The sequence below is a fragment of the Halichoerus grypus genome, chromosome 10, assembly GCF_964656455.1.
Source record: "Halichoerus grypus chromosome 10, mHalGry1.hap1.1, whole genome shotgun sequence".
NCBI lineage: Eukaryota > Metazoa > Chordata > Mammalia > Carnivora > Phocidae > Halichoerus > Halichoerus grypus.
Window position 1 is genome coordinate 109,505,265 of NC_135721.1, and position 18,386 is coordinate 109,523,650.

An 18,386-nucleotide genomic window follows, 5' to 3' on the forward strand; every position below is an offset into this window, starting at 1 on the left:
TTTTAATGGAATTTAAAAATACATAGGATTACCCAAAAATCCCAATTATACTGAAATACAGTCATTGAACTATTACACAACATTTCCTCTTTCTCAGTGGGCACCCAGGGCTCTTTCTGTTGGTGGGATTCTGTATCTCCTGACAGCTACACATATTTAAAGTGTACAATCTGATGAGATTTGACATACGTGTACACCTGCCAAACCATCATCACAATCAAGATAATGAACATACCCATCATCCCTCAGTTCCAAAATTGCCTTTTGTAATTTCCTTCCTTTTTAAATGTTGGCCACAAGCGACAATGGTATCAACAGAATCTGAGACGTGGTCACTAAAAGAAATGATGGATGTTTTCGTATCACGAGGAGATACCTCAGATTATCATTTATGCATAATGCCACTTAAATATCTTATTTACCGAAACAAACATTTGTCAAGGGGTTTTAATGTCCTTTTACTTTTGATCAAGTATCCACCCCAAGCAATCCCCAGAGAGTAAATGCTGGGCTGAAGGCAGAATCTTTGCTGGGCCAAAGATTTCTGGGCCCTCAAGCTGCTGTGGCCTGAATCATTGGGGTGGACATAGAAGGTGTTACTCTGACCACTGCCAGGCTTCATAAACCCAGGCGATTCTTTCAGGCAGAGGAGGAGTTCTGGCCACTCTTTTACTCACCTTTCCCTGGGGCAGAAATCATAGGCCTGTGCTAACACCCAAACAAAACGCTTACCTCTTTGAGTACACTGAAGGGAAAGATCATTCCTTCCCTTTAACAGCAATGTAGAAAGCAACCCAGCCTAAGTTCTGAAACCAGGAGCTCGTAGCAGGATACTTGCAAATGCTACATCACTGCTCCCTTTGCTGTAACAAGCAGCTTATCATCTGGGAAAGGGACGAGTGGTCCTGGGTATACCATCCTTGAGAGATAACAGAGGCAGTGTGTTGTTTCTATCTGCTTCCCAGGAGAAAGAAGTTGTTACATGGTGATGTTGCAGAGTCCCTGGCCCCAAGGGTCTCCTATAAAACACCTACTCATTCACCCATTCATCCATTCATTTGTTTAATATATTTTGGGTGCCTGTTATGTGCCAGGTGCTACGTTTAATTGTGGAAAACAAGAGACACAATGTGAATCCTCCTGGATGGAGGTCACAACCTGATGGGAAAAAGAAACATTAAACTAAGTAACACAAAAATAAACATATGTAATGGGGGAGGGTGGAGAAAACTGATAAAAAGTTAGAACAGCTATATCTGCTTTTTAAGGGGTATATATAATTCATGTCTGGAAGGATAGCTCTTTCTATGGTCCCCTCCAGCCTACAAACATTAGTGGGGAAGGGATTCTTGCTTGAGAATTTAATCATGTCCTGTAAGAGTTTGTGAGTTCAAAGCAGAATTGAAAATGTGCTTTGAGTTGCTGCAGATGGAGACCCAGAACAGTCTTTTTCTTTCTCTTTTTCAAGTGGGCACAGGTATGTCATCAACAGGCAGGCCTGGAGCCAAGCTGAGTAGGGGATGAGGCCCTACTCTGCTCAGTATGAACAGGACAGGGGGGAATGAACACGAATGAAACAAGGCTACTAAGCACAGAGCGCGCAGAAGGAAGCATGGGGAGGTACTACTTAATGGGCACACGGTTTCAGCTTCACATGATGAAAACATGCTAGAAACAATGTTCTGACTGTACTTAATGCCACTAAATTGTACACTTAAAAATGGTTAAAATGGTCAATTTTATGTTATATGTATTTTATGATAAAAAGAAAGAAAACCAATTTTTAATAAAAAAGAAAGAAGGGAGCAGCCTGAAAGTTGATGGGAGGCTGAGGCTCCAGGAGGAGCTAGGAGTAAGAAGACCCCTTTGGGGGGGAATGGTCTAGATATTCAGAGAATAGGAATGTCTAACAATCAATCTTAAGTTTTTTGTTCTTTGTTCTTTAAAATAACTCTCCTCTATCCTCCCCAAACTTTAGTAAAAGTCTGCTACACCCAAATGCCTGATACGAGGTGGCATCAAGGGAAAGAACATGTATTGAGTCCAGGCAGACAAAGCACCACAGAGAGAAGAGAGGAGCCGCATGTCTTGAGACCCAAGTGAGCCTGACACCACCACAGAAGCAGAGAAGACTCAGAGACACGTACGATGCTCTGGGGCAGTGCTGAGTGTCCCACTGCAAGTGGGCTGAGGGCTCATGCATCTGCCATTGCAACATTTATGGATGCACCAACTCCACAGGGTGGAGGACCTGGAACCATCCAGAGGGTAGAGGTCTGAGTCACACAGGTGAGCCTCATGAACTTCATAGTCTGCAGGCTCTCTCCTAGGCTAAGCTGAACCGGGTCCAGCGGGGCCTCTGCCTGCAGTTCCTACCTCATGGAAAATAAGAGATACAGCTTCAGGAAGTCCTTTTTCTTTTTCCATGCTTTCTGGGATCTGCCATGTTAAAAGGATTAAGAGGTGGAGGGATGGGTGAAATAGATAAAGGGAATTAAGAGGTACTTCCAGTTATAAAATACATTAAGTCAACGGAGATCAGAAGTACAGCATGGGGGATACAGTCAATAACATTGTTAACAACGTGTATGGTGACAGATGGTGACTGCACCTGTGGGGAGCAATGCGTAGTACAGGAGGGCTGAATCACTCTGCTGTACACCTGAAACTAATGTAACATTGTATGTCAATCACACTTCAATAATAATTTCTTTTTACTTTTTTTTTTTCTTTAAGTAGGCTCCAGGCCCAGCATGGAGCCCAAGGCAGGGCTTGAACTCACAACACTGAGATCAAGACCTGAGCTGAGATCAAGAGTTAGACACTTAATGGACTAAGACACCCAGGCACCCCCAACAGTAATAATTTTTTAAAAGGATTAGGGAGAGAAAAGATAGCCACGGATAACAGGCAAAGAAGAGCCAACTAGTACTTAATTGGAATCCCTGAAGGGAACAAAAACAATGAAATACAATAGCTATTAAAGATATAATTCAGGGGATGCCTGGGTGGCTCAGTTGGTTAAGTGTCTGCCTTTGGCTCAGGTCATGATCCCAGGGTCTTGGGATTGAGTCCCAGGTCGGGCTCCCTGCTCAGCAGGGGGGTCTGCTTCTTCCTCTCCCTTCCCCTGCTTATGTTCTCTCTAATACATAAATAAAATCTTTAAAATAAAATAAAATAGGGGCCCCGCATCAGGCTCCCTGCTCAGTGGGAAGCCTGCTTCTCCCTCTCCCACTCCCCCTGCTTGTGTTCCCTCTCTCGCTGTCTCTCTGTCAAATAAATAAATAAAATCTTTAAAAATATATATAATAAAATAAAATAAACATTTAAAAAAAGTCAAGGCTGGCCCAGATGGGTTCAGTGGTAATTTTACCAAACATTTAAGGAAGAAAATATACCAATTCTCTAAAATCTCTTCCAGAAGACAGAAGCAGAGGGAATACTTCCTAACTCATTCTAGGAGGCACGCATTATCCCAATACCAAAACCAGATGATATTATAGGAAAAGAAAAGTACAGACCGATATTGCTCATGAACATAGATGTAAAAGTCTCAACAAAATATTAGCAAACAGAATCCAACAATGTATAAAAAGAATTACATGCCATGACCGACCAAGTGGGGTTTATCCCAGATATGCAAGGCTGGTTCAACATTTGAAAATTAGTTAATGTAAGCCATCACATCAACAGACTAAAGAAGAAAAATCATATGATCATAAAATAGATGCAGAAAAGGCATCTGACAAAATCCAACACCCATTCATGATAAAAACTCTCAGCAAACTAGGAATAGAAGGGAATTTCCTCAACTTAATACAATATCTACAAAAATCTGCAGTCAACATAGTTTTTTTTTTTTAATATTTTATTTATTTATTTGATAGAGAGAGACACAGCGAGAGAGGGAACATAAGCAGGGGGAGTGGGAGAGGGAGAAGCAGGCTTCCCGCAGAGCAGGGAGCCCGATGCGGGGCTCGATGCGGGGCTAGATCCCAGGACCCTGGGATCACGACCTGAGCTGAAGGCAGACGCTTAACAACTGAGCCACCCAGGCGCCCCTTGCAGTCAACATAGTTAATGGCAAGAAACTAGAAGCTTCCCCACTAAGATCAGGAACAAGAACAGGATGTTCCATCTCACCACTCCTTTTTAACACTGTCCTGGAAGTGCTACTTACTCAGTAAGACAAGAAAAGGAAATAAAAGCTATATACATTAGGAAGCAAAAATAAAACTCTATCTGTTCACAGATGACACAATTGCCCATGTAGAAAATATGAAAGATTCCGAAGAAAAAACTGTTGGAACGAATAAATGACCACAGCAAGGTTGTAGGACATAGAATACTCAAAGGTCATTCACTTTCCTCTTTACCAACAATGAACAAATGGAATTGAAATGAAAAATATATTGCTGTTTACACAGGTATCATTAACTCCCCCAAAATGAAACTTAGGTATAAATCTAACAAAATAGGTATAAGAGCTATATGAGGAAAACCACAAAACTGATGAAAGAAATCAAAGGAGAACAAAATAAGTGGAGAGATATTATTCCCTGTTCATGGATCAGAAGACTCAATATTGTCAAAATGTTGGTTCTTCCCAACTTCATCTATTTGATCTACAGATTTAATGCGATCCCAATCAAATTCCCAACAAGTTATTATGTGGATCTGACAAACTGATTCTAAAGTTTATATGTAGAGGCAAAAGACCCAAAACAGCCAACTCATTATTGAAGGAGAAGAACAAAGTTAGAGAACTGACACTACCTGCCTTTCAGACTTACTACTGTGTAAAGCTACAGTAATCAAGACAGTGTGTTATGAGCAATAGAGAAATAGATCAAAGGAACAGAAGAGGGAGCCCAGAAATAAACCCCCGTAAATACAGTCAACTGGTCTTTGACAAAGTAGCAAAAGCAATACAATGGAGCAAATATACAGTCTTTTCAACAAGTGATGCTGGAATGACTGGACATCACATGCAAAAAAATCAGTGTAGACACAGAACTTATACTTCTCACAAAAATTAACTCAACATGGATTATAGACCTAAATGTAAAACACAAAACAATAAAACTCCTAGGAGATAAACAGAGGAGAAAAGCCTTGGGACATGTAGAGCACTTTGGATCAATTTAGTGATCCTTAACCCGTGCCACTTTGCAGGCGTCTGTGCGCAGGTGTCTCCCGGACTCTAGGGAGCATCTCGCACCCTAAACAGCACCTAGGCAGCTTTGATGAACCTGACGTAAGCATAAGAAGTTGTGGCAGAAACCTGGCTCAGAGATGCTGGGGCAAAAGTGGGAATATATGGAAACAGCAATGGGCAAGCTCTCAGGATTAAGGAAACCCACGTACTAACTGGGCATCTGGAACAGAAACCAGGAGCTCAACAGTCCCAGGGCAGGGACTCAGTCTCTGCCATTCTCTGCACACCCATTTCCTCCACCTGACAGGAACCAAGGATACCAGCCCCACCTAACCCCAATTTCCCACAGCTTCCAGGGGAGCAGGGCCTCACCCTCTTCAAGTCTGGTTAGAAAAATAGGCAGAAAGGTTTCAGACCAGCCAAACTTGGGCTCTTCAAACAAAGCGAGAGGGGCTTGTTCTTGTAAGAACACGGGCACTCCACCAGGACCACTAACCTGGAGTGAAGGAAGGGGCAGCCCAAGAGAGCAGACTGTATGGAGCAGAGGTGTCCCACTAGGGATCTGAGGGACACTTCCAGAGGCATGACTTGCCACACACAGAGTAAGGTCCCTCAAGGTCTTCAGAGTCAGAGGGTGATTTGTGGCGCCTATGATGGAGAAGGCAGCCTTGTCCCAATGGTGATGGTAGAAAACACGACACGGCTGGTGGCATTGGCTGCAGACTCAGGAAAGCAAAACCCTGATCACAGGTGCTGTCTGCGTGGGTGTGGGTGGGTCCTTCCTGGGTGCCAAAAGGCAACTGGTGCTTGGCAAGCATGGTGGGGCCAAAACCTGAACCCTGACCACCTAGGAGGCTCATTTTTCCTGTGCAAGAAAGCCACACCTCACAAGTAACATTCAGATCATGGAAAACAGATGTAAACAGAGGCTTTTTCCAGCAGAATCATTTTAAACCACCACTAGAGCTGCTGATTAAAGACTCTTTTTTTTTTTAGATTTTATTTATTTATTTGAGACAAAGAGAATGAGAGAGAGAGCACATGAGAGGGGGGAGGGTCAGAGGGAGAAGCAGACTCCCTGCCGAGCAGGGAGCCCGATGCGGGACTCGATCCAGGGACTCCAGGATCATGACCTGAGCCGAAGGCAGTCGCTTAACCAATTGAGCCACCCAGGCGCCCCTGATTAAAGACTCTTAATAGGAGTTTGGTGCCCTAGGCACACCTCTTTGGGCTTGACCATTGTGCAGCCAGGCCCAACTCCACACTGCCCTTTTCTGGGGGCAGGAAGAGCCAGGGAATTTGCCCTAGGACCAACTCACAACCACTGACTGAAGGGAATGGCAGACAAACATCCACAGCCCCTCACCCCTCCCCTGAGGTCATTCAGAGGTGACTGTTGTATTACAGGTCCCCAGAGGCACGAAGCGCCCTACACACCCTTGATAATGTATTTGTATGGATTGCCTCCCCTTCCAATGCTTCCTGGGATCACCTCCCACATAAACTGCTTGTACCTAATCCTTATCTCAGACTCTGCTTCTCAGAAATCCAAACCAACCCACCACATTTTGGTATAGAAAACAAGTGCTACCATCCAAAGGAGGCACACAGAGACAGGGGTGATGTGGGGCACGAGAGGTGAAAACCTCCCAAGATGCTTCTTGGGGGCATCTCTGACCATGAAGGCTTGGGTACCCAGCTCAGGGCCATATAAAGAGGCAAGTACTCATCAAAGCAAATATGCATTAGCCAAACTTACAGAAACGGGAGCATGAAATCATACAATCAGTGCTTTTAATTCAAAACGAGAAAGACAACTTCATCCTGGCCAGACCTCTTGCACCCACCTGATGGTACCTTCTCTCCCTGCAGACGAAGGAAACCTGTGATTATCTCAAAGCTGCCTGGTGGGCAAGGGCTGCGCCCAAAATGAGCTACAGAATCCCCCTGCTGAATGAATGACACGTTTGGGAACTACAGTGGGGCTGGACACCGAACAGGCCCTCACTGACAAAATCCTTGTTGATAACATTGCCTAAGTGGGTGCAAAGGCTGCAGCCAGCTCCCCCACCCTGGGAGTCTCAGATTCCCTTTGCACTGCCATGACTGTGGGCTTGGAAGGAGAAAGTGGGCTGAGTTCCGCTCCTCATGCTCCAACACTAGCAACTGCTGGACTGTTTTGGGGGCTGGCTGCCGGAGACGGGAGAAACTGGGGTCAAGGACAGGTGGGGCTGGCCCACTGCAGCAGTATGAATGAGTCACATGGCACCTCCAGGCACAAGATGTTCTGGGATTCCTCCCCACCACCCTTCGCCCAGCCCCCTTTCCTGCCAGCTTGTGGTGTCCACTTGTCCTGGGTGTGGTACCACACCTAGGCTGGGAGCAGGCTGGGAAGGAGGCCGATGCCAAGCTTCACCTGGCTGTGTGTGTGTCCATCCGTCCCTGTCCTCCCTCCTTGCCCTCTCAGGAAGTCCCATCCCAGGGAGTGGTTAGCGGGGCCACGCAGCACTGAATTCCTTCTCCAGACCCTGGACAAACTGGTCATTAAGGAAGAGCAGTTGACCATGGGGCAGGAAGCGGGCGAGAATGCCCTCAATGCGATCAGCCCGAAGCAGGAGGTTGGTGCTGGGGGTCAGCAGCCGGAGGTGGTCGAGGAGGAGGCGTGCCAGCAGCCGGAGTGTGCCCTCAGCCAGTAGCAGGTTCTCGTGGGCATCCAGCACCAGGGCGAAGCCTAATGAGAGCACGCCCAGCCATACCACTGTCCGAGGCTCCTGGAAAGGGTCCCCTGCTGCCAGGCGGAAGGCCCCAAGGGGGGCCTCATGCAGGGGCACTGGCTCATCTGAGGACTGAGGCTGCAGGTCCATGGGGGTCCGGCCAGATGCCTGCTGCTGCAGCCGGCACATGGATTCCACCTGCCTGGGGAGAGTGGGTGGGTCACTGACTTCTGTCATCCTCATGACCACCCTTAGAACTGCTATTAACTCCATTATCTCAGATGTAGAAACTAAGCCCCAGAGAGACTATAAGACCACAGAGCAGAAGCATGAGCCATGACAGGAATCCAGGCTCCTGCCTCCAGGCCCTGAACCGTTTCACTCCATGTGTTCATGAGAAGGCAAGTTTTGAACACAGCCCCTTGGGCCAGGGAAGGGCACCAGGGGAAAAAGACCCTGCCCCCACCAGCTTCACAGAGGCCTCCCTAACATAAAGAAAAGCAAGCCATGAGAAGTAAAAGCCATGTTCAGCTGGGCTGTCCAACCTCTCCACCCCCCGTCCCACCCTGCAACCCAATCCAAACAAAAAAGACTTTCCACTTGGCCATTTAGGCTTTTGAAATCACACTCTGATCCCTCCTGAATCATCTTCTGATTTGGGCTGTGCACAGGCTGGTTTTAAAGGCCTTTGGTTTTCTGTGCCATGGGAGGGGGGTGGAGACCCAGAGGAAAAAAGGGACGGCAAAAGACTAGCACAGGGCTGCCCCAGAATGTTAATCCCCTGCCTGCCCCCCCCCCCCCCCACCAGCCACAGAATGCAGAGAGGCAAAGAGATTCTGGAACTTGCTGGCTCCATCTGGGTCTGGGATGGGAAGGTCCAAGGCCAGCCACCACATCTGAAACAGTGTTTCCCAAACTATTCTCTGTGGATCCCAGGCTTTCAGGAGGCTCTGGGCTCAGAGCTCCCATGTACCACATTCTCTCTCCTCCTTAGGGATTCATAAAACCTACACATATACTAAGAGCCCTGAGAAGTCCTGCACTGCAAAGCATGTTTAATCTGTTCCAAGGTTTGCCTGCCTACACTCAAATCCCAGCTCTGCCATGTTCTAGCTGCAAAACCTTGGGCAGGTTAAGTTCCTGTGCCTGTACCTCAGTTTATTTATCTGTAAGGTGGGGATAATAACTGTATCTATCTCAATAGACTTAAAAGAATTAATGAGTTCATATACATGAAATGCTCAGAACACTTAGCACATAGGTATAAGCTCAATTAATGCTAGCTATAATTGTAATGATGATGACAATAGCATTATTATTTCTTTAACCCCTTCTCACATAGTTCTGAACAACTGTGGATGATTGTGGAAACACTACTCAAACTTTCTGCTTTTTAGTCTGATTCTCTGTACCCCCCCCACCCACAAAACCTATCACAATCAGACACGTGTTCAACGAAAGCCTGTGTTACCTGGCCACAGCCAAAATCTGCTCCTTTCGGAGGAGCCTGTCCCGCTCAGCACCATGTGGTCGTGGGTCATCGGGTGAATTCTCGGCACCAAAGACGCAGGAGTAGAGCACTCGGCAAAGGCCCGTGTCCTGGGCCTGTGGAGCCCGCAAGGTGTGGATGAGGAAAGCGTGGACCATGGCTCCGGGTCGGCACTACAGGGAAGCCAGAGACCTCGGTGAGATGAGTGTGAAAGCCCAGCAGCGCAGGCAACCACAAAACCTGGGAGCATGTCCGGAGGCTGCTGTGGTTGGTCACTGGTCCCCCTCCACCACCCAAGACGCACTCCCTGCCTCTGAATAATGGCGTCTGGTCCCCAGCACTTCTGTCCACAACAGAGTCAAAGGGTGAAGAGATCTCAGGCAACCCCAAAGCCGGTTCTACAAAACAAAGGGCCAGGAATCTTCAAAAGTGTCAAAGTCATGAGAGTCAAGGGACGCCGGGGAGCTGCTCCAGACTGAGACTAAGGAGACAGGGCAGCTGAACGCACCTGTGATGGGGTCCCCAGCCAAGAAAAGGGTAGTTTCAACATACAGCATTATTAGGACAACTGGAAACATTTTAGGTAATTGATCAATGTTACCTGATTCTGGATGTAGGAGAATGTCCTCGTTTTTAGAAAATACACACTGAAGTACCTCTAAATACACAGGTAAAGCGGCATCGTAGCTGCGGCTAACTTAATTATCAAAGGGTGTAAGGTAGTTCTTTATAAGAAAACTCCTTAAGTTTTCTACAAGTTTCAGATTACTTAAAAATAAAGTCTACTAAATAACGATACTACTACTAACAGTAGCGTCCGCCTGGCTCAGTTGCCGGCCCGGGGTGGGGAGGCAGCGGGGCACACAGGAAGCAAATATCCGGATCTGTAATTAAGGGTAAGTAGTCCGTTTAAATTGGTCAAGCACGGAAGGTTCGCGAAGGCGCTTTGAGACCGGCAGCCCGCTGACCCGGGGCTGACCTCCGGTGACCCTCCAGCCTCACGAAGAGCGCGTCATCAGCCTTCGCCACCGTCTCCCCCCCCCCCGAGAAATGGTAGCAACCAAAACCCTCACGTCACTGCCTCGCGCCAGCCTGCGGCGCAGTGCATTTAGGGGGTTGTAGTTCCTTGCTCCAGTCAAACAGACCTAAGCAGAGCACCCCGCCCTGAGTGTGCTGCCCCTTCAGCCCCGGGGCCGCTGTCCTCCTGGCGTCATACCCTTCCTTTCCTGCCCGCGGACTTCGGCTAACAGGCCGCTCCACTCCGCAGGAGAGCAATGGCGGCTGCGCGGCTCCCGGGCGCCTGCGCACACCAGTCGCGGGCGCGCGCACGAGCTGACGCGCGCATGGGGGGCGGGGGCGAGGGCGAGGGCGAGGGCGAGGCCCCCACGTCGGGTCACGTCAGTTGTACTGTTCCGGGAGTGGGGAGGGGTGGTGTTCTGACGCCTGGACCCCCGGCACGGGCGGCTTTCGCCTTCCGACCAAAGACCCCTTGCTTCGAACTCCCAGCGGGGCCCCGCGGGCTATTCCCAGACCCGGCGTTAGGGGTCCCGCTCGGAGGCCTGGACCAGCCTCGCCCCAGGCCACCGCCCCCGGCGACCGCGAGGGGGCGCAGCGGCCCGGCGTGTGAACCTTCCGGAAAAGGCCTGGGGGCCGAGGCTCGTGGGGCCTAAAAGTGCAGGGCCCGTTCTCGAACTGGCCAGTATGCGTGCGAGTCACTGGGGTGCCTGTTAAAATGCAGATGCCTGGGCTTTACTTGTGGAAATTGTGACTTTAGGGGAAAGATGCATGTTTAGGCAGTTGGTGGGGGAGGGTTTGGGGTTGTGGATTCCCACAGCGGGTTAAGACCAGGCTTCGTTTTGGAGTAGAACGATTAAAATTTGAACCCACCCCTGTCACCAGCCGTGTGTCCCTGGCAGGTGAGTCACTTCGTTGGGCCCAGTGAAGCCCCGTAGGGTTTAGCAGGCTGACCAGTTTTTCCTTTCATATTCCCGCTTCTGACAAGGTGACCCCTCTTTGAGGGAGGCCATCAAAAGTATAGTGAAGAGACTTACTTAAGACTGAAAGGGGCACTGCCAGGCACCAGCCTCCAGAGCCAAGCGGTGGGATAATAGCCCCAATTAGAGGCTCAGCCCAGAGGTGTTTGGGGCCCTGCAAGGTCTGTCATGAGCCTCACTGCCTACATTCTCTTTTACCTCTTGGCATGTGAACGGCTCAAGATTCCCAGTGTTCTGTGCCTCAGAGCCTCCACACTGGCTGTTCCCTCAGCCTGGAATGCCCTTTCCTACCCTTCGTTTGCCCTTCAAAATGTGCTCAGACCAAAACTTAGGGGAAACCGTCTTGCCTGGACTGCCCATTAGCATTCAGTTGCCCCCTTTGCACCCATTGTTGAGGGTCTGCCTGTGGTGGTGATGTTTCCCATGGAGCATACCCAGGCTATGGTACTCATCCTCCTTCCCCAGGGCCATTTCTTCTTGGTGACTGAAGAAATGAAGGGCAGGGCAGCTCAGGCAGGGACCCTGGAGCCAGGACCCTTCCAAGGGCAGGGCATGTATTCTGGGCCCCTCTAACCATAGGACGTGGGCAGGGGGACACTGAAGGAAGGCTAGAGGAGGTGGCCAGTGGGTGGGCCAGGGCATGTGGGCATTTTGACCACAGGTACAGCACATACATATATTTGTAGATGGGAAGGGCAGGCCCAGGGACGGTGTGGGGACTCAGTCACAAGGCTGGGGGTCATGTCATGTTGGCTCAGTTCCTGGTTGCTGGTCCCTATCACTCTCAGCCAGAACCGAGTCTGCTAGCTGATTACAGCAGAGAGCTGGCAGAGGGCTCTGGTTGCTTGGGGCCACCTGGCATCTGGAACACAGTATTCTAGCCCCTGTCCACTCCTTGGGCAGTGAATCCACTCCAAGTCCCAGGCCACTGAGGGGCTGGCTGGCCTTGTGTGAGGTATGTGAAGGAGACAGCAGTGAGAAGCTAACCTGAGCCACTACCATGGAGGGCTGTGGAAGACCCAGATGGAGGTGGTGTCCTGATAAATAGCAGAGCAGAGTCAGGTGCCATTCCTGACTTTTTGCAGCCCTCAGCCAACCTGTGCCTTCCAGGACAAAAGCTCTGTGCTGAGGACAGCAAGGCAGGAAGGAACCTGGGTCCCCCAAGATGCTGCAGAGCCTTCTTGCTGAGGGAAGAGCACACATGTTGACTTTGCTAAACAGCTGTGTGCGGTTGCTGTGACCTACAGACTAATTCATTCCTAAGTGAGGCAGCATGTGAAGAGGTCAGGGTGTTGCCTGGCATGTGGTAGGCACTCAGTAAGTCAATAAATGTTGACAACCATTAATACAGAGGCAGGATAGGAAAAGGTGTCAGAGAGGTGTTGGTCAGCACTGGAGAGCAGGTGGGGCCTTCTGGTCTGATGGGAGTCCCGGTGCTTCTTAGAGTTATCAGACCTGCCCTGAAGACAAAATGGCACAGTCTGAGTGTGATAGAGGTAGCAGGTGTTGCATGTTCTTATGTGAGGCTTTCATAGTGGTTACCCTATAGATTGCGGCCGGCCAGGCATACAGTGGGGTCCAGACATGGGTTTGTGGGATATGGACAGAGAGAGAGAGAGGTAGAGACAGAAACTGAGTAGAGAAGGAAGAAAAGTAAAATTAAACAAAGCACTACAAAAAAAAAATTAGAGGAGCTGGAAGCAAGTAGCTGGATTTAAGGCCTGGCCAACCTGTCTAGAAGTGGCTGGGGACCACACCTTCCTGTCGTTTCCCCTCCCCTCCCTCTGGCTGTGGACAGAGGTGCCCATCACCCCACTCCCCAGCCGTGCTTTTCTCAGGGGTCCTCTGAATTGGGGTGGGGGGCTGGTATGCCTACAGCCTCTTGCATTGGCCCCTTCCCCAGACTCCTACCCTCCACAGCTGTCTGCCCACGTCAGATCGAGGCCTACCCCACAATGCCCCTTTTCCAGTACCCCTTGGTGCTCACCAATGCGATGTGTGCAGTGACTGACACTGATTCAATTTGGAAAGCAGGTTCCATTCCCCAACTACCCAAGCCACAGCAGTGTCCTGAATCGCTGGTGGGCAGTCTGGCTTGGGAAGTTCTGCTGCTTCTCCTGGACATCAGGACCAACCCCCAGGTCCTGCTTACACACCTCCAAGGACAGGGAGCTCACTCCTTGGAGACAGCCCCATTAGTTTTTGACAGCTGGAAACCCTTACTGATGATCTTTACAGACCTTGGGTCCTCAGGCCAGACTAGTCGAGCAACCACCTTCTTCTGGATGTCGGGAGGGCAGTTGGGTGGAATCTGTCAGCCCCAGGCAGTGGATTTTTTGAATGACTCCCTGATTAGGATGTCTAGCTATTTCTTAAAGAGTAGAGCAGTAAACTAAGAAGAAAGGATCTGCTTTTTTGAGAATCCCGGCAGGCTGAGATTAGGTTGCCCTAGAATAAAGGGGACCAAAGTCAGACAAGTCTTGGCCTTTCGTCCCCCTCCTCCTCCCTAGGCCACCTCAGAGATGGCATTGCCCTGTGCGGCAGCCCCCCACCAGGCACACAGATGGCTTCCTCCTCTGTCTCCACCACATCCCCTTACACAGCTTCCTAACTGCTACCCGGACTGGTGCAGTAGGCCACCAGCCTACACAAAACAGCTGGGCTTTTCTCCTGCAACCCATCACCCAGGCTTGCCCATGTGCAGAAAGGGAGGAAACCCTCAGCCTGGACCCCTCTCTTTTAATTGTCTTCAGGCTCCTCCTTTTTACTTGTCTGATCTTGTAATCCTCACACTGGCCCTAAGTCATAACAGCTCTAGCAGACTCTTGTATGGCACTTGCTGTAGACAGGTTCTGTTCTGAGTGCTTTACATACACTAACTCTTCTGATCCAAACCGCAAGGGGCTTTGAAGGAGGGGCTTTACAATCCCCATTTTACAGATGTGGAAATTGAGGCACAGGGAGATCAAGTAACTTTCCTGATGTTATATATGTGCTAAGGGAGGTGTGCATGTCAATAGATTTTAGGCTGCCTCCTCCCTTCCCCTGGTGTGTTCCCTTCTCCCTTGTCCCCTCACAGTCACCCCAGGGGCTGGCTCAGGCCCTGCTCCCAGCTCCAGAAGGCCATAAGCCTCCTCCAACCCCAGCCCTTCTTACCTTCTACAACCCAACCCTGGGAGCTCCATCCCACCCTCAGGGAGCCCCGGGGCCCCATGGAAGCTGTCTTGGCTGGGTTCCAGGAGGATGAGGGCATGTGTGATTCGTCCTTTCAAACAGCCGCGCTTCCTTCAGGGCTGACGGCCAGGAGGCCCCACGAGGCGGCTCAAACCCAGCCACGTGAGGCTCCCTCCCCTCCCGCTGCCCCAGGCCCCGCTGACTCAGAGCCTCGCAGCCACCCCCTCCCAGGGGCGTGTGCGGGTGCAGGCTAGGTGGGGCAGGGGCAGCCCCTGGCACCCCACAAATCCCTGTGTGGGTTGGGTGGGAATGCTTCTTACCTTCTGTCCCATAACCAGCTGTCTTCTCTGAACAATGGGCTGTGAACAAGTCCACATCCTACAGTGTTCTCTCAAGGCATGACTCCTGGCCGTAGACCAGCAACTTCTCCATCATTATTACTCAACTTCCCTCTCCTGATTGTTTCCAGATTCCACAAGGCCGTGGACCTCCCTGTCTAAACAGCCCTCCTTTCTGCACCAACAGTTTTCTCGCCTCTGGAAAGTGGGTGCCTCTGTGTTCAATTCCAAGGATGAAGACTGTTTAGAAATCCCAAGTTTTCTAGAAGGCTGTGAGCTGTTGTCAGCGGACGGATTCAAGCCAGTGACATCCAGCCAATTAACTCCAAAGAGTCACTTTAACTTTTTAAAGAATCTGACTTGAGGAAAAACTGAAGACTAAGATTTCCATATAGGAGAGTCAGAAAACAAGCTGGGTTTATAATGCTTGAACCCTTGCCTCTGCCACCCCATAGCGTGTAGGTTCAGCACTGAAGAGAGCTCTTTGCTACATACAACAATCGGATTTTCTGGCTAAGAGAAATTAAAACCTGCCAATTTTGCTGAGCATATGGAGCAACTAGAGCTCTCAGACTCTGCTGGTGGGAAGGTAACATTATAGCAACCACGGGGAAAACGCTAAAGCTGAGGGAACACACCGCGACCCAGCAGTTCCACTCCTGGGTATATTCCTAGTACCCTTTGAAATCATCCCAAGTAATCTGTCGAGGGCAGAATGAAAATGCTCTAAATCCTGATTGTGACGGTGGTTACACAACTGCATGTATTTGTTAAAACTCACAGAACAGAATCGTACACTCAAATCGGTGAATTTGACTGCATATAAATTATATCTTAATTTTTTTAATGTGAAAACCAGAAGAAAAGAAATGTAGAATGAATAATTCAATTTAGGAGTATATCTGTATGATGGGATATTATACAGCAATGAACAGGAACAAACCCCCTGCAGAAGGAAACATAAATGAATCTCAAAATCATGCTGAAAGAAGCCAGACATAATGGACACCTGGGTGGCTCAGTCGTTAAGCGTCTGCCTTCGGCTCAGGTCATGATCCCAGGGTCCTGTGATCGAGCCCCGCATCGGGCTCCCTGCTCGGCAGGAAGCCTGCTTCTCCCTCTGCCACTCCCCCTGCTTGTGTGCTCTCTCTCTGTCAAATAAATAAATAAAATGTTAAAACAAAAAAGAAGAAGCCAGACATAAGAGTATGAACTGTAGGATTTCTTGTGGACGAAGCTCAAGAACAGGAGAAACGACACCGTGATAGAGGTCAGAAGAGTGGGGAGCCTTGGAGTGCAGGCAATGGGGAGGGAGCATGACAGACCCTCCTGGGATTCTAGAAAGGTCCTGTATCTTGAGCTATGTGGTGGTTCCTTGGGTCTGTGCTCTATGCTTAAGATCTGTGCCCTTGATGAAATGTTGATTATTCTTCAATTTAAAAACATTTTTTTAGGGACACCTGGGTGGCTCAGTCAGTTAAGTGGCTGCCTTTGGCTCAGGTCATGATCCCAGGGTCCTGGAATCGAGTCCCGCATCAGGCTCCTTGCTCGGGGTGGTGGTGGGGGGAGCTCCCTCTGCCTCTGCCTCTCCCCCGCTTGTGCTCTATTTCTGACAAATAAATAAAATCTTAAAAATAATCTGTTTTTAAAAACTGTTATGACAAGTGACCCAGTGAGCAATTCAGATGATGTCCAGACCCCACCAGTGCCCACTGACTTGGCCAGCTCCCCGCCTGCGCCTGGCCCCACGGAGCTCTTTAACCATGTAAGCAGGCTGCACCCGGCTGCTCCCAGGCTGGAATTCCTGCCCCGCCCTCGCCCAAGCAAAACAACCTTTAAAACTGGCCAGCAGCCCAGGTTTTTAAACCACTTCCTTGCCTGATCTGCTCCCCTTTATGAGCATCCAGGAAGAAAGTTACAGCTTCTCTTGTGGGGGGGGCGAGGAGGAATTGGAACACCTCTGCCCCATCCCCTGAACTTCCCAGGAGTAGATGGGGTCCTGGCCTGAGTTGGAGGGGCAAACCTCTGGCATTTCCTTGGACCTTCTCTGGGGAAAGTTTTTTTTCCTGGCTTAACCAAGACCCTCTCCCTGCCCCCTTCTCATCTTCCCCTGCAAAATGAGCTATATACCTACCTGGTAAGCTTAGGAGACAATATGTATAGTAAGTGTCTGGAACAGTCTAAATGCCCCATGACCACAGCTATGATTCTGATGGTGGGGTATGATGGGGACAGATGTAGCCTCAGATGTCAGCACCTGGCACACAGCCTGGGCATTGTTAGACACTCAGCACCCATTGCTCCCTCCTCCCCATGTGGCCTGATCCTGACCCATGGAGTGGAAATTGGACACCCAGAGCAGAAGCCAGGCAGCTTAACCCCACCCCCTTGGCTGGGACAGAGGCAGGAGGTGAGGAGTGGGAGAATCCCAGGCAGCTGAAATGCTTGCTCGGCTTGTATTTGCTGTGTGACTTGGGGGCAAGCATATGCCATCTCCAAGCATCCCGCAGCCTTCCTCCTCTGTTGTATGATCAGGAAGGTGGGGGGGGGGCTTCCCGAGACCATGTAAGCAGAGCGGAGCTGGCAAATCTCAGTTGGAGAGTGCCCAGGGCTCTCTCCCTCCCCGTTTCTCCCTGTTCCTCGGGGGTCTACACAGATATTTTTCCTTTTCTGGGGCAAGTCCACTTACCCAAATAAATGTCCTTGGTATCACCTGCCTGCTTAATGGAGAGGGTTTCTGGAGCTTTCAGAGCCCCTCCCTCCCTGAGCAAAGGCCCAGCACCTTCAGACCATCAAAGCCATACCCCAACACCCCCCACCCATTGTGCCCTTGTGGGAGGGGTGTGTGTGTTGCGGGGGGGCGGGGGAAGCCCCAGCCTTTGGGCATAAGAATCTTGGGGGAAAAGCTGGAGACAGGGCAAGCATCATTTAGACTCAGCCTAGGAATCTGGAGTCCCTTGTTGCTCTGGTAGGAAATTGCCTCCATTTTCCCATCTGCAAAATGGAGTGAATAATCACTGGCACTGCCTAGTTCAGAAGGTAGATGAACTTTGGCAGAAAGTGGTAATGATGACTGACGGATTGTATGCACTCTGTATCAGGCAGTACGTATTTGTACATGGGCAAAGGAAGCCCTACAATCACAGACTCGCATTCGGGGGCCGGGGTCCCCTGCAGTGGTATTCTGAGGGAATTCCCTGAGATACCAGGTTTGGGCCTGGGACCAGCTCTCCCAGATTGGCCCTTTTCCACTCTCTTGATCTTGAACTTGGCATCTCCTAGGTGGTGGAACCTCTGCTGGGTGCTGGGGATATGGAGGAAAGTCATTTCTCTGATGGGGCAGGAAGGAAGGCTTCTAGGAGGAGGTGACATTTGAAATTGAGTCTCAAAGGAGGAATAACAGATGGGGAAGAACATTCCTGATAATGCAACAGATGCAAAGGAAGGAAATGTGAAGAACAAGGTATGGGGATTTGAGTCAAAAGAGGTGAAGAGTGGGGCTGGGGAGGGTCCAGGTCC

General features: G+C 49.8%; 1 protein-coding gene across 4 annotated transcripts; it reads right to left on the reverse strand.

The window, feature by feature from the left end:
• Positions 1 to 6,935: 6,935 nt before the first annotated feature.
• AP5S1 (adaptor related protein complex 5 subunit sigma 1) lies at positions 6,936 to 15,036 on the reverse strand. Of its 4 annotated transcripts, none has more exons than XM_036093415.2 (3): positions 14,850 to 15,036; positions 9,344 to 9,534; positions 6,936 to 8,074 (listed from the first exon to the last, which is right to left on the reverse strand). In XM_036093415.2, the coding sequence occupies exons 1-3, from the start codon at positions 14,904 to 14,906 to the stop codon at positions 7,648 to 7,650; spliced, it is 675 nt and encodes a 224-aa protein (XP_035949308.1). In that variant the 5' UTR covers positions 14,907 to 15,036; the 3' UTR covers positions 6,936 to 7,647. The 4 variants fall into 4 exon arrangements, with proteins under 4 accessions (XP_035949308.1, XP_035949310.1, XP_035949312.1 ...); XM_036093417.2 differs by lacking the exon at positions 14,850 to 15,036 and adding an exon at positions 10,578 to 10,695; XM_036093419.2 differs by lacking the exon at positions 14,850 to 15,036 and adding an exon at positions 10,171 to 10,568.
• Between the last annotated feature and the right edge of the window lie 3,350 nt (positions 15,037 to 18,386).